This window comes from Phyllobates terribilis, unplaced genomic scaffold (assembly GCF_046119375.1).
Source record: "Phyllobates terribilis strain yellow unplaced genomic scaffold, ASM4611937v1 Scaffold_61__1_contigs__length_8056638, whole genome shotgun sequence".
NCBI classification, from domain to species: Eukaryota; Metazoa; Chordata; class Amphibia; order Anura; family Dendrobatidae; genus Phyllobates; species Phyllobates terribilis.
In genome coordinates, this window is record NW_027362821.1 from 6,404,871 (window position 1) to 6,420,121 (window position 15,251).

The following is a 15,251-nucleotide window of genomic DNA, read 5'->3' on the forward strand; positions in this document are numbered from 1 at the left end:
AAAGAGTTGCTAACCACAGACGTAGGAAGGCTCCTGTCTTTAGGATGGGGGATTTTGTGTGGTTGTCCTCAAAAAATCTGCACTTAAAGATAATATCTAGAAAGTTTGCACCTAAATTTGTAGGTCCTTATAAATTTATTAAAATTTTAAATCCTGTGACCGTTAAGTTGCAACTTCCTATTGCCTGGAAAATCAATAATCATTTCCATTCTTCTCTTTTAAAAAAATTTGAGGGGACCTCAAGACATAATTGAGGTGGATTTGGAAGGGTGTTGGGAGTATGAAGTAAGGCGAATTCTTGGTTCCAGGTGGGTCAGGTACCGTCTGCATTATCTCTTCAAGTGGAAAGATTATGGTCCTTAAGATAATTCCTAAGTTAATTTGGGGTGTTATAACTTCCATAATCATACATATATTTATCTATATGAAAATGGAACGCCATACTTTTATGTATTAAGAGTTGCAGACAATCCAGAATGCCCTCCTCCTGCCCGTACCACATTGTACCAATAACCTCATATTGATCAAAGATCCACATACTACGTGGAACATGGAATTATGGAAAATCCCTAATGATTATTGACTAACATATTAATCTGATAATAAGAGCTTGCTAATGATCTCATTACTTTTAGGGAAATTACAGAATAATAAAAGATAAGTGACTATACTGATTGACCTTTGAACCTTATGTGCAAGACGGACTTAATTGATTTAATTGAGAGTCAGCTTGACTTAACTGTTTACATATTAAAAAAATGACCCATTAGCGACAGATGTCAACCATAATTATAAGATAAGGCAATGAGGTAATGTGTGGAAAGGTACCTGATTTTTCCTATAAAAAGCCTATTTGAGACACTACTCAGTGTTCATTTGTGATTTCTCTGACTGTATAGATCCTATATACAATTTGCCGGCAGACAACTAAGACGAGAACACACACATTTTGTGTGCTCCTAACGGGGATTTTCATGATATCAGATAGACAGATTATTGGGTGCGGCTGGGGAAAACCCAGCAGTCATGGTACACGTTGGTACCAATGACAAAGTTAGAGGGAGGTGAAAGGTCTTTAAAAATGATTACAGGGAATTAGGAGAGAAGCTGAAGTACAGGTGGTGTTTTCAGAAATACTGCTGATTCCACTACGTCACTAGAAAGTCAGCGGGAACTTAAGGAGATAATTGTCAGGAAGAAAGGGTTTGGGTTCATGGAGAACTGCGCTGACTTAAGACCTCAAGCTCTATGACGACATGTAGGGCAGCTTCGACAATGTACAGCACACATGCCCAACTCTTGCTGATTATATTTGACCCACGACACCAGAACCACCACACCTATGTGGGGCCATTATTCTGCATGGAGGACTTTGTGGGGCCCACTATACTGTATGGAAAACTATGTGGGGCCCATTATACTGGATGGAAAGTTATGTGGGACCAATCATACTGTATGAAGGACTATGTGGGACCCATTATTCAGTATGGAGGACTATGTGGGGCCCATTATACTGTATACTGGATGGTCCACAATTTTGTCCAAGTTTTTCATTTTGGCCTTCTGCATGTTTTGAGCTTTACATCCCTGATGTAAAATCAGTATGGTTAATGTACATGGAAATGGCAATAATGGAAAGCTGCTAACTGGACTTTGCTACAAGCCTCCTAATATAGCTGAACATGAAGAGGATGATATGCTGCAACAAATTAAAAAGGCAACAAAAACAAGTCATGGTCAAAAGTGTTGGCTCCCTTGAAATTGTTCCAGAAAATGAAGTAATTCTCCCAGAAAATTATTGCAGTTACATGTTTTGTTATACACGTTTATTTCCTTTGTGTGTATTGGAACAACACAAGAAAACAGAGAAAAAAAAGGCAAATTTAACATAATTTCACACAAAACCACATAAAATAGGTCGGGCAAATGATTGACACCTTGCCAAAATTGTGGGTAAACAACTTTGTTTCAAGCATGTGAAGCTTGTTCAAACGTGATTGTGGCAAGTAACAGGTGTGGGCAATATGAAAATCACAACTAAAACCAGATAAAAAAGGGAGAAGTTGATTCAATCTTTGCATTGTGTACATATGTGTGGCACACTAAGCATGGAGAAAACAGAAAAAGGAGAACTGTCTGAGGACTTGAGAACCAAAATTGTTGAAAAATATCAATAATTTCAAGGTTATAAGTCCATCTTTAGAGATCCGGATGTTCCGCTGTCCAAGGTGCGCAACATAATCAATAAATTTACAACACATACAGTCAAATATGGTGGCGCTTCAAAGATGTTTTTGGGTTGTTTTGCTGCCTTTGGTCAGGTACCTTGACTGTGTGCAAGGAATCATGAAATCTGAAGATTAGCAAAGGATTTTGGGGCACAATGTAGTGCCTAGTGTCAGAAAGCTGAGTTTGCGTCCTAGGTCATGGGTCTTCCAGCATGACAATGACCCCAAACATACTTCAAGAAGCACCCAGAAAATGGATGGAAACAAAGTGCTGGACAGTTCTGACCAGCAATGAATCCGGATCTAAATCCCATTGAACACCTGTGGAGAGATCTTAAAATTGCTGCTTGGAGAAAAACATTAAAATTTTAAAGTTCTCAGTGGTTGATACAATCTTTTCAGTTAGCCATTAGTCAGTAAGCTTTCGAGACTACTCAGGTCTCTTCATCAGATATAGTATAATACAAAATCTGAAGAGTCACATATTTATACACAACAGGGCACAGGAATAATGCAATAGATAAGACAAGTGATGTGAAGCAGAACTATCAGTATGGGAAACGGATAAGCAGTTGTGGCCGTAAAAATGTTTGGCCACAAGTAGATCTATTCTTTTTTTTTCTTTTATTGTGTGGCGATGAGAATTCATCATTTTTTTAAGTTTTTGCCCTGTCTCCCCTACATACAGACCCCCAGTTGGACATTTGGTACATATAATTAAGTTCATTGTGATGCAGCTGAAAGTACCTGGGATCTTGTGGTCCTGATGTGAGTTGGGAATCTTTATCTTGTCCGTGATCATTATAAATGGACAGGTTTTACATTTACAGTTGGTGAGGATAAATTTTGTAAGTTTCACCACAAAGGTGAAACTATCCTCCCGGTCAGTTTGCTTTCCCTCCCAGTACCTTTTAATTCTAACAATGTTAGGTTTCGGGGAGATTATACTTGTTCCTTTTATTTTTGGTTCTCCTTAGCTTGCCTTCTTTGCCCTATATGAATGTGTTTTTGTTTCTCATTCAGCTTTTTTGTATTTTACTTCATACTTTCCTTTCCCCTTGTTAAGAGTGTGTTGCAGCCTCCCCTCTGGTTCCTCTGGGGGTATGAGAAACTCCTCAATGGCTTATTAGTTAGTTGGGTGTGTGGTGGTGTTTTTAGGTGTGCAGCTAGGGCCTTTCTAGTCTCTACAGAGACTAGTTGGGTGTAGTTGTGACATTCTCCCCTGTGTGGGTTCTCTGGTGCTTATCAAGATCCGATTTCTGGTTAAAACATTTCCCACATTCTGAACATGAAAAAGGCTTCTTCCCAATATGAGTTTTGTGATGTTTGGTAAGAGTTGATTTCTCTGTAAAACATTTCCCACATTCTGAACAGGAAAAAGGCTTCTTCCCTATGTGAGTTTTGTGATGTTTGGTAAGAGTTGATTTCTCTGTAAAACATTTTCCACAATCTGAACATGAAAAAGGCTTCTCCCCTGTGTGAATTCTCTGATGTTTGATAAGATTTGATTTCGTTGCAAAAGATTTTCCACATTCTGAACAGGAAAATGGCTTCTCCCCTGTGTGAATTCTCTGATGTTTGATAAGATTTGATTTCTCTGTAAAACATTTCCAACATTCTGAACAGGAAAATGGCTTCTCTCCTGTGTGAGTTCTCTGATGTGTGATAAGAATTGATTTCTCTGTAAAACGTTTCCCACATTCTGAACAGGAAAATGGCTTCTCTCCTGTGTGAGTTCTCTGGTGCCTAACAAGATCTGATTTCTGATTAAAACATCTCCCACACTTTGAACAAGAAAATTTATTCTTCACTGTGTGAATTTTTTGAGGTTTAAGAAAAGACTTTTTGAGAGGAAAACTATTTCCATATTCTGAACGTGAAAATGGCTTCTTTGCTTTAGGAGCAATTTGTTTTTTAATGCTTATTTTGTGACTTTGATTTTCCTTAGTAGTCAGTAATGAATCAGAAGACAGGACCTGTTTCAAAGGATCAGAAGACAGATCTTGGCTGTGAAGCGATGATGGTAAATCTGGAGAAATGGCATTCACTTCAATTGTATCCTGTTGGATCTGAAAATGATCTGATTTGAAAATTGAAGATGTCAGCTGTCCCTCTGATCTCCTGGTACAGACATCTGCCAAGAATAAGAACAATTATTATTTTTAATAAAAAATCCTTGAATTTTATATGTTTTAACATTTCTACTTAAATTGTCCGTAAAAAGGCAAGTTATATAAAAAAAAATTCACTTATTCACCAGAACAATGACTGTCTAATAGAAAACCTCATAGGATGGACCAGTAGAGCGTAGTGTTCAACTGTTTGTTCATTCTGCCTCCCAAATATGGAATAAAAAGCCACAAAATGATGTTATGTAGGCGAAAATAATACCAATAAAAACTTCTACTCATCTCACAAAAAACAAGTCCCCACTCAGATCCATCATCTGTCAATGGAAAAACAGAAGTTTCCATATTATTAGTGGCTCAAAGGCTTTTGAAAAGCAACATGGCTTCCATAAACCAATCTAGCAATATCAGCTCTTCCAAAGTCAGATATCCTTCTCGCTTCTGAGCTTTGCAGTAGTTTATGTGCCTAAATCTCATTTAGCATCCATGTATTTGGTATTACTATAATGAGAAGAACCCACTTAATTTATGGTGTGTGTCTCCTGGAGCACAATCTGGGCACTATGTGTTGGGTAATAAAATAGCATATTTGCAATTTTCACTCTCCAACATCCACTGCGTGCTAATTTCTGGAGAGTGACTGTGGAGTCAACATAGTCACTACTCCTATAGATTATTTCACTGAGAGTTATAATTTCCAAAATGGAGTCACTTTATGGGGATTTCTACAGCTCTGGTTTTCTGCCATTTTGTTACATTAGGGCTTCTGCAAAAGGTGTGTCCCATCTCCTCTGGGTCGTCTACTTCTCCTCCTGCTCCGACTTGTGTGACTTGTCTGCTTTTGTCACCAGGCGCCGCCTTATTCATTCTGCAGGTGGCGCTGGTGATGGAAGAGACGTCAGAACCAGAAGCTCTGGGCGGCGCAGGCACTGTCCAGCCACTAAGATTAGGGTGCCTGGGACCTGTAGTACCATCCAGTCTGGCAGTATGTGTGTGTGTGTTGTCCAGCTGGAGTAATCTGCTCCTTGCTTCAGCAATTTGGAGAGCACCGCACCCTACTAAAGCTGGAAGCATATTGCCGGAAGCTGCCAGATACAGCCTTGTTCTCCTCTGGTTCAGTCCTCTGTGCTCAGCTCCCGGCTTGTGTATTTGTTTCCTGTTGTGACCCCGGCCCATTTACTGTCTACTCTTGTGTCTTCTGAGTTTGTATTTTCTCTGAGTTTGCAGGTAACACAGTGGCCCAAGCCTAGGGATCTCTGTGTTAGTCCAGATCCATGTAGAGGGGTTAAAGGATGATGAGCAAAGTAATTTGTGTTTATGACGTAAATTTATGAAGTAATTTATGTCCTCCCTCTGTCTAAAACTGAATCTGTCAAAAACTGAACTACTCGTATTTCCTCCCTCCACTAACCTACCTGTGCCCGATATTGCCATTTCCGTTTGTGGCTCAACCATTACTCCCCAGCAACAAGCCCGCTGTCTTGGGGTCATTTTTGACTCAGATCTTTCCTTCACTCCTCACATCAAATCACTCGCTTGTGTCATCTACACCTCAAAAACATCTCAAGAATCAGGACTTTGCTCACCTTTAACTCGGCAAAAACTCTTACTGTAGCTCTTATTCATTCTCGTCTGCACTACTGCAACTCTTTACTTATCGGGCTCCCTCTTACTAAACTCTCCCCTCTCCAATCCGTCCTTAACGCAGCAGCCAGGATCATATTCCTCGCCAACCGCTACACCGATGCCTCTTCCCTGTGCCAGTCATTGCATTGGTTACCCATCCAATATAGAGTTCAATTTAAACTTATCACGCTTACCCACAAAGCGCTCCATGCTTCAGTACCCCCCTACATCTCCTCCCTTGTCTCAGTCTACCACCCTACACGTGGCCTCCGTTCTGCCAGTGACTTAAAACTAAAATCCTCCATAATCCGAACTTCCCACTCCCGTCTCCAAGATTTCTCGCGTGCTGCGACAATTCTTTGGAATGCACTACCCAGGACAGTTCGATTAATTCCCAATACCCACAGTTTCAAGTGGACCCTAAAAACCCATTTCTTTAGACTGGCGTATCGACTCCACACACTATCTGTCCATCCCAGTTGTCCATCCCAGTTTTCCCCCATATTAAAATCTTCTTCAAGTTAAGGTTCATACCAACCATGCACATAATAGCCTCGGTCAGGACTGCACACATACTGGCAGGCGACCAGTCCATGTATTATTTATCCTATTTAGTATATCAAGGCTGCATTATACAATATATGTACATTCTACTTTTTGTGTCTCCCCCATTTCCTCATAGATTGTAAGCTTGCGAGCAGGGCCCTCACTTCTTTCGATATGAGATATGCTTATTCTGTATTGTCCAAAGTCCCCCCTAAAATTTGTAAAGTGCTGCGGAATATGTTGGCGCTATAAAAATAAAAAAAATTATTATTATTATTAATTTGTGAAATCTGTAAATGGGTTAGATAAGGCAAGCCTGTTCGTGGTGGCCATCTTTTGAGCTTCCAGGTGACCATGAACAGCGTCCCCAATACATTGTGTCTGCAAACTATTCCAGCAAGATCTGCATTCAAATAGCTAAATGTCGCTCCTTCCCTTCTTAACCTACCATGTGCCCAGACAGTAGTGTACAACCGTATATAGGGGATTGTCAGATTCAAAAGAAGTTGGAATATTATTTGTAACGTCCATTTGTTTCCTATTATCCTTTGTGAAGAATTCCAAAGTTATCACCACATAAAGTGATTTGAAAAATGGGGCCTGATTAGAAACACAAAACTGACTGTGGGAAGGGGTTAAATCAGAGGATTACAAAGTCAAAAACTGTGATTATACACAATAAAACATCTACTGAAATGATCAAACTAAACAGTCTCCATCAGAGAAAAATGAGTAACTAGTGGTGAAACCTCCCTGGGGTAATTGGAGTATGGTGCTCGGGGGCTCTTGGGAATCTAAACTATCGTAAGGGCCAATATTTTCTGTCAGATGAGAAGAAATATTAGACATTTAAAGTGAACTTTTTTATAATACTGCAGAGCTGAGGGGTCTTAAATTTAGATTTCGGGCATTTGGAAGAGATAATGGAGATCTTTTTGAAAGACTACCAGGGAGTTACAGACTCACATAAGTGAGGCCGGCCGATCCCACCACAATGAAACCATCATACAGAATGAACTTGTGAAAAAAGAAAGAATATATAAACATGTAACATCCCCAACAACAACGTATGTATGAGGGGAGAAATCCAACACTAAACCGGAGTCACACTCATTTATGGTGGACCATTGGAGCTACTATGAGTTCTGACCAGAACAGTAGAGAAAGTATTAGCGCCCCCATTTCAGGAGAGATTGTGCAGTAATCTGAATTCCTGAGGATTGAAAACATAATGGAATTTATGACGTGGAGTGAATCCATGAAACCAGGGCTCGAGCCAACACATCTCCTGCAGGCGGGAATAAATGTATATTACAGCCATCAGCCACGCACAGCTTAGAGATATATCATGGCACAGTGTAAATTTTGTGTACGTTATCGCGATCCTGTTTGAAGTTAGTCGGTTTGAAAAGAAATTGAACAGTCAGGATAAAGGGAAACTCGGCTGTTATTGTACAGAAATTCACACTTGGCCATCACTGCGCATTTAATGTTGTAGATCATAAATGTGAAGTTTGGCCAGAAAGACTGGACCTGGTCTTGTAGGGACCATATGAGCACATTCAGCAGCACAGAAGGGAGAGAAGGTAGATTCATCCAATAAGATATGAGGGATCTAGGAAGCCAACACCATCATTACCATCCACTTTCTCTTACAGGCCAATCATAATATTTTTCTTCAAGTGATTTTCTCACTTGTCAGCACATTCTACATACGCTGTCATTTGGCTTTGTAGTTTACAGATCTGGGCAGGTAATGGACAGTGTCTTATAATCCCAGGGGGTAGGTGGATCCTCCAGGTTGTAAGTTCTATAGAAAAGAGCTCTCACAATTTCCCAAAGTAATTTGAACATTTTCAGATGGAGGAGAATGTTGTGGTCTAGAGGCAAAATGGTGATCACACAATTGTGATACAGCTGGACTACATCACCGATAAAGCAGCCACAGACAGGGACTGAGAAGAATCTGTGACGACTTCTCTGTATTTAGTGGTTCCTACTCACCTGGGTGGTCATATGTAAGAATCTCCTCTTTACACCGCTCATCACCCCTCACATATGTCTCTGTAGTATTAATATGGGTCAGATCTTCACCCTGAAACAAATATTGTAAAAGTCACAGACAGATGGAGAAGTCTCATTACACAAGTATAAAACATATAATACTGGTGGATAAAAAAAGACTGAGCACAAGACCTTCACAGCAGTCTACATATCATAGGGGAGATCTCATGACACCTTCTCTCCATCTACCTGATGATCCTGAGGAACATTGGGGTCTTCTTGTTTACAGTTCTGTGGAAGAAGAGGACGGGGACATCTCTCTGGTGTTGTCCTCTTACTGGATAGATCTGGAGGAAACACATACAAGGACTGAATTCATTCTTTACATACAATTATAGGCCATGTGTGTTCAGTCCTGTCTATTACCTGGTGATGTGAGGGGCTGGGGAACCTCTATCATGATGTCCTTGTACACATCTTTGTGTCCTTCTAAATACTCCCACTCCTCCATGGAAAAATAGACAGCGACATTCTGACACCTTATAGGAACCTGACACATACAATGATACAGTCATCCCCCCGATCCCTTCATAGCGTTACTGTATAACGTCCCAGCATTCCCAGCAGTGTCACCTCTCCAGTCAGCAGCTCAATCATCTTGTAAGTGAGTTCTAGGATCTTCTGGTCATTGATGTCCTCATGTATCAGGGGGTGAGGTAGAGGCCCCGTGATTAATCTCTGGTTATGGAGAGACACATTAATAAATCTCCCTCCAGACATTTCCAGAGTCCTCACCTCTCCAGTTCTGTCCATCTGTTATTCCCATAGATAAGAATGATGTAATGTGACGTCATCAGAATCTCTCACCTCTCCAGTAAGCCGGAAGAGGATCTCTAAGGTGAGGTGTAATAACCTCTCTGCCATCTTGTCTCTGCCCATATCCATCTTTGATAGGGAAATCAGGAAAATTCTCTAATATAGAAGATCTTCACTGAGAGGATCCGACACTGTAGAGAGAAGATGATGAGCAGATGTAACATGATAAAAATCATGTGTAATAATACATCTATTGGAGATAATAAGGGAAACATATAAGGAGATTTATTACTTTACAGAATTTCATTTTTTTCCCTTTACATCTAGTAATAAAACCTATATATTTTAGGCCACAGACAACAAGCAGTTTCTTCCTTGGAGTCTGCAGCTGAATACGTTTCTCATAGACTCATCTTCCATAACGCTAATTCTCATCTAATTCTCTGACACTAGAATTGACATTGAGAATAACCTCGGCACTCAATGGTTCTTATAGAATTTTTTTTTTTAATGCAGTCCAAAAACAAAATAGTAACAAGTAAATGTTTCGGTCGATCTGACCTTCATCAGTAACTGTTGGAAATAGCACAAAGAACAAAACAATAAATAAAAGAATAATAATAAATAATAAAATAAAAAAGCATATACAAATGGATCATAGTGCAATAACATGATAATATCTCTTGTTTAACCTGAACAATAAACAAGCTATCAAAGAGTGTATAATATTTCGTCAAACCCCATTAATGCGGATACAAAATCATAGTATAGAGCAAGTATATATAAAAATTGAAGAGAGGTGACACCTACTAGACTGCTGGATGGTGTTCAAAGGTAGGAATTCAAAAGTGTGGAGATATAGTGACTCTGGTTACTTGGATCTGCAGAAAAGAGCAGAGAGTGGCAGACTCAGAGTTATCAGCTGAGAGGGACTGTGGAGGCAGAGATACACAGAATAGAGCTGGACGTAGCCTACCTGTGACCCAGAGTTCCTGGTTATAAAGTGGTGCTGCACGTAGTGGCTTAGAGGAACGCAGTGTCCACCGCTAGTTCCTGGTACTGTGCGCGTTGTCAGGGGCAGGATGGTATCTAAAGGCCGGGAGCGGGAATAGAGAGGGCGGCTGACCAATCGCCGCCAATCCCGCAGTGCTGTGTAGTGTGAACTCCGGAAGTGCACGTGTGACGTCACCGGAAGTGACGCGCTGCTCCCAGGAAGCTGTGCGTTCCACAGGCCGGTGTAAATGCGTTCCAGTGAGCCGGAAATTCCAGTGCCAGGGAGAGAGAACGTGCGTTCCACCAGTATAGAGCATAAGACCTAATGGCCATGAGCCAGAGCCTTTGTTGGAGTGGAGAAGGATCCAGGAGAGGGGACAAGAGGAATAATCTGCAATAAAGAAGACAATATTTGAGTAGGATATGGAGATCAAAACATGTATATTATTGACCTATTCAAATTGAAGACCACATTTCCAAACGTAAAATATATTTCAACATAGGATCACATAAGATCCCTGGGTGACAAGTTTCTCTATACCAATTGTTCAATGAGAACCAAACTCCAAACATAAAAAAACCTTATATAAAAGGCCAGTAGGTCATAGTCCCTATTAGGGCCTTTCGGCTCTAAGGACTGTAATTCATGAATCCAGAAGGCTTCTCTACGTTTGGTGATAAAGTGTTGGGGAATGGGTAACATTAGGTTTTTGCACAGAATTGTGGATTTGTGCTTTGAAATCCTATCCCTTATGGGCTGTGTCGTCTCCCCCACATAGATTCGGCCGCATGGTCATTTAATAAGATATTCCACATATGAGCTGTCACATGTAAAGTACCCTTTGATGTTGTACATCTTGCCAGTTTGTGGGTGATGAACAATGCTACCCCTGATGACATTGTTGCATTGACGACATTGGAATGTACCCATTTGGGATTCTGCAAGAACGGTTGTGCGGGACCTTGGTGCGCTGCACCCAAATCAGCACTTACCAGAGAGTCTCTAATATTGGTTGCCCTCTTAAAACACGGTAGGAAGGGTTGCTGGAATGCAGGGATCGTGGGATAGTCGGTTTGTAAGATGCTCCTGTGTTTCCTAATGGTTTTATGCAAGATGAGGCGAAGGGGTCGAACGTGTGAACGAAGGGGATTCTGTCCTTAGTGTTTGGAAGATCAGTTCTGGAATTACACGCCTAGGGATGCAAGAAGCTAGGTGGATAGCCTCGTTCAGTGAATTTGGTCGACATTTCTTGTAACCTCTGATTGCAGATAGTTTCACTGGACACTATCCGTTTGACCCTCTGAAATTGTGATGTAGGTATAGATTTCTTCATCAACCTTGGATGATTGCTAGAAAAGTATAATAGGCCATTGCAATCGGTGGGCTTGGAATAGAGGTCAGTTGTTAGGTGGCCCTGTGTATCCTTGATCACCATGGTATTAAGGAAACTAACCCGGCTTGAATCATATGTCATGGTGAAGCTCAAATCTGGCCATGCGGAGTTCAGTGTGGAGAAAAAACTAAGGATTCCAAGGGACCTCCCCCATATGCAAAAGATGTCGTCTATGAAACGTTTCCAGAGAATGCAATGTTCTTGAAAAAGTCGATTAGAGTGGACCACCTGACTCTTGAAGGCTGCCATGTAGCTCCTTGGGCAGTTCCTTTGAGCTCATGATTCTCATTTGGTCTGACATGCACTGTGAGCTGTGGGGTCTTATATAGACAGGTGTGAGACTTTCCAAATCAAGTCCGATCAGTTTAATTAAACACAGTTGGACTCCAATGAAGGAGTAGAACCATTTCAAGGAGGATCACAAGGAAATGGACAGCATGTGACTTAAATATGAGTGTCTGAGCAAAGGATCTGAATACTTATGACCATGTGATATTTCAGTTTTTCTTTTTTAATAAATTTGAAAAAAAATTCTACATTTCTGTTTTTTTCAGTCAAGATGGGGTGCAGAGTGGACTTTAATGAGAAAAAAAATGAACTTTTTAGAATTTACCAAATGGCTGCAATGAACAAAGAGTGAACAAATTTAAAGGGGTCTGAATACTTTCCATACCCACTGTATAAATAGGAACTAGGGGTCACAGTTATGCTACATCCAGCTCTATTCTGTCTATCTCTGCCTCCACAATCCCTCTCAGCTGACTGGGTGTCAGCTCTCTTCAATTTGTATATATACTTGCTCTATACTATGATGTTGTATCCGCATTAATGGGGTTTGATGAAATATTATGAACTGTTTGACAGCATGTTTATTGTTCAGGTTAAACAAGAGATATTATCATGTTATTGAACAATGATCCATTTGTATATGCTTTTTTATTTTATTATTTATTATTATTTTTTCATTTATTGTTTTGTTCTTTGTGATATTTCCAACTGTTACTGATGAAGGTCAGATCGACTGAAACGTTTACTTTTGCTTTTGGACTGCATTAAAAAAAAAAAAAAAATTCTATAAGAACCATTGAGTGTTTAGGTTATTCTCAGTTACAGTATGGGTTTGGACCCTACTCGAGCACCTCTGTCCGGTAGTGCAGCGGTTATTTTCTTATCCTGCTGCGCCTGTATGCTTGCACATCGCAGTGATATGTCATCACTGACCTTTTTATATAATGCGGATGAGACATCTACCATTCTCGCAAAAACCAGCATACCAAGTGACTTCCTAAGGGTCCCACCTAAGGAAACCAGAGGTCGGGACGTGGAAAGGCAACACCGACATCTGATCAACATAGAGCAGCACTGTGAAACTCTAACAGAATACCTAAGGGTCCAAAGGATCCCTAGGGGGCTGAGAGTGCCAATACGTCCCACCTTGTTTTCCGATCAATCGGATTACTGTACCAAATTTGAACTGATTTTGAATAAGTGTTCATTTGATTTGATGACGCCAACAGTCGATTTTTTACATAAGGCTATCAACTCAACGAAGGACCAAATCAAAAACATCGAGTCACGACTCTCCTCTACAGTCAGCACTGAAGAATTGACAACCCTCTAGGGTAAGATCAAAGACAACACTGACCGCCATCGGAGAGACACTGAGGCAAGGAAACGAAGAAAGTTCTTAAGAGATACAGAGGATTACGATCTGAACAGAGTTTACCGATGTCAGGACAGATCTTTCTCTGGGAGAAATCCTAATCGATTCAACAGATCATTCACCGAGCTTTCCTCTTCCAGATCGGAACTAGACAGGTGAGACCCATATGTCTCTTCTTCTCATTTTTTAAGACAACCAAGGCGACGTCAAACAACAAGAAGAAGACGAGAAGAGGCGGAAAACATGAGAGGCAACACCGACTTCATCAGGGTGACTCGGTCCCAGGCGCAGGCCCGTGGTGGTAAATATTTCCTCTTATACACTTAGCACTGCCCAGCTATCAGTACTACAAAAAGGTCTCTCCTTTTGTTCAGTTAATAGATACAATACCTTTAACTTGGATATAGAACTGCAGCGGTTTTACCGCTCTTTACGCCTGAAAGCACATTTCGCTCAAACTGAAATGTCCGGCGTTAATAACTCTAGTAGCATCCATCCCAATCCAGCTATAGCCATCACATCCAGTAGTTTGGGCCTCCGCACAAAAGGCTCCTACAGACCACCCATGCCCTTGAAACGTTTATCAGCTTTGTGGACACTGCTTTTTAGGAATTACGCTCCAAAGTTGACAGGGGTAAACTACACTATGAACCCAATTTGTCCTCCCTTGATCAACAGGCTTTGAGAAGTCTCAAAGAGGACAAAAATTTGGTCATAAAACCAGCCGACAAGGGAGGAGCAATTGTGGTCATGAATAAGTGTGACCAGGGCCGGCTCCAGGTTTTTCTGGGCCCCGGGCGAAAGAGTCTCAGTGGGCCCCTTTAACACATACCACGATTCATGATGCAGAGATACGGCGGAGAAATATATATATATATAATAGTACAATGCAAAGATTTCACTTCTTACATTACATGAGTGATATCTATTGTAAATTCCACAATAGCTCAGAAACCGGTGAATCGCTCCACACAGAATACTGGCCCCCATATAAGGCTCCATACGGAATACTGGCCCCCATATAACGCTTCATACGGAATACTGGCCCCCATATAAGGCCCCATAAGGAATACTGGCCCCCATATAAGGCCCCATGCGGAATACTGGCCCCCATATAAGGCCCCATACGGAATACTGGCCCCCATATAAGGCCCCATACGGAATACTGGCCCCCATATAAGGCTCCATACGGAATACTGGCCCCCATATAAGGCTCCATACGGAATACTGGCCTCCATACGGAATACTGGCCCCCATATAAGGCTCCATACAGAATACTGGCCCCCATATAACGCTCCATACAGGATACTGGTCCCCTTATAAAGCTCCATACAGGATACTGGCCCCCATATAACGCTCCATACAGGATACTGGTCCCCTTATAAAACTCCATACAGGATACTGGCCCCCATATAACGCTCCATACAGGATACCGGTCCCCTTATAACGCTCCATACAGGATACCGGTCCCCTTATAACGCTCCATACAGGATACTGGCCCCCATATAATGCTGCATGCAGGCTGTTACCCCCCACATAATGCCCCATACAGGCTGTCCCCCCCCTTATAATGCTCCATGCAGGCTGTTGCCCCCCACATAATGCCCCATACAGGCCCCCCCCTTTTAATGCTCCATGCAGGCTGTTCCCCCCTACATAATGCACTATGCAGGCTGCCCCCCCGCTTTATAATGCCCCATGCAGGCTGTTCCCCACCTTATAATGCCCCATGCAGGATGTCACCCCCCCTCTTTATAATGCCCCATGCAGGATGCCCCCCCTCTCTTTATAATGCCCCATGCAGGATTCCCCCCCCCTCTTTATAATGCCCCATGCAGGATGTCCCCCCCTC

At 41.5% G+C, this 15,251-nt stretch overlaps 1 protein-coding gene across 3 annotated transcripts in view; it reads right to left on the reverse strand.

Annotated features, from left to right (window-relative positions):
• Positions 1-1,794: 1,794 nt before the first annotated feature.
• LOC141192466 (uncharacterized) overlaps positions 1,795-15,251 on the reverse strand; it is a 31,861-nt gene continuing 18,404 nt past the window's right edge. For 2 of the 3 annotated variants that reach the window (XM_073662005.1, XM_073662006.1), the window contains exons 2-7: positions 9,401-9,540; positions 9,167-9,271; positions 8,960-9,083; positions 8,783-8,880; positions 8,534-8,624; positions 1,795-4,362 (exon numbers count right to left, since the gene is read on the reverse strand). In XM_073662005.1, coding sequence (XP_073518106.1) covers positions 3,422-4,362; positions 8,534-8,624; positions 8,783-8,880; positions 8,960-9,083; positions 9,167-9,271; positions 9,401-9,478 — 1,437 coding nt within the window. In that variant the 5' untranslated portion in view covers positions 9,479-9,540 and the 3' untranslated portion in view covers positions 1,795-3,421. Of the gene's footprint in view, positions 4,363-8,533; positions 8,625-8,782; positions 8,881-8,959; positions 9,084-9,166; positions 9,272-9,400; positions 9,541-10,159; positions 10,231-10,325; positions 10,734-15,251 lie in introns of all 3 variants that reach the window. The other variant, XM_073662004.1, reaches the window with a different exon arrangement.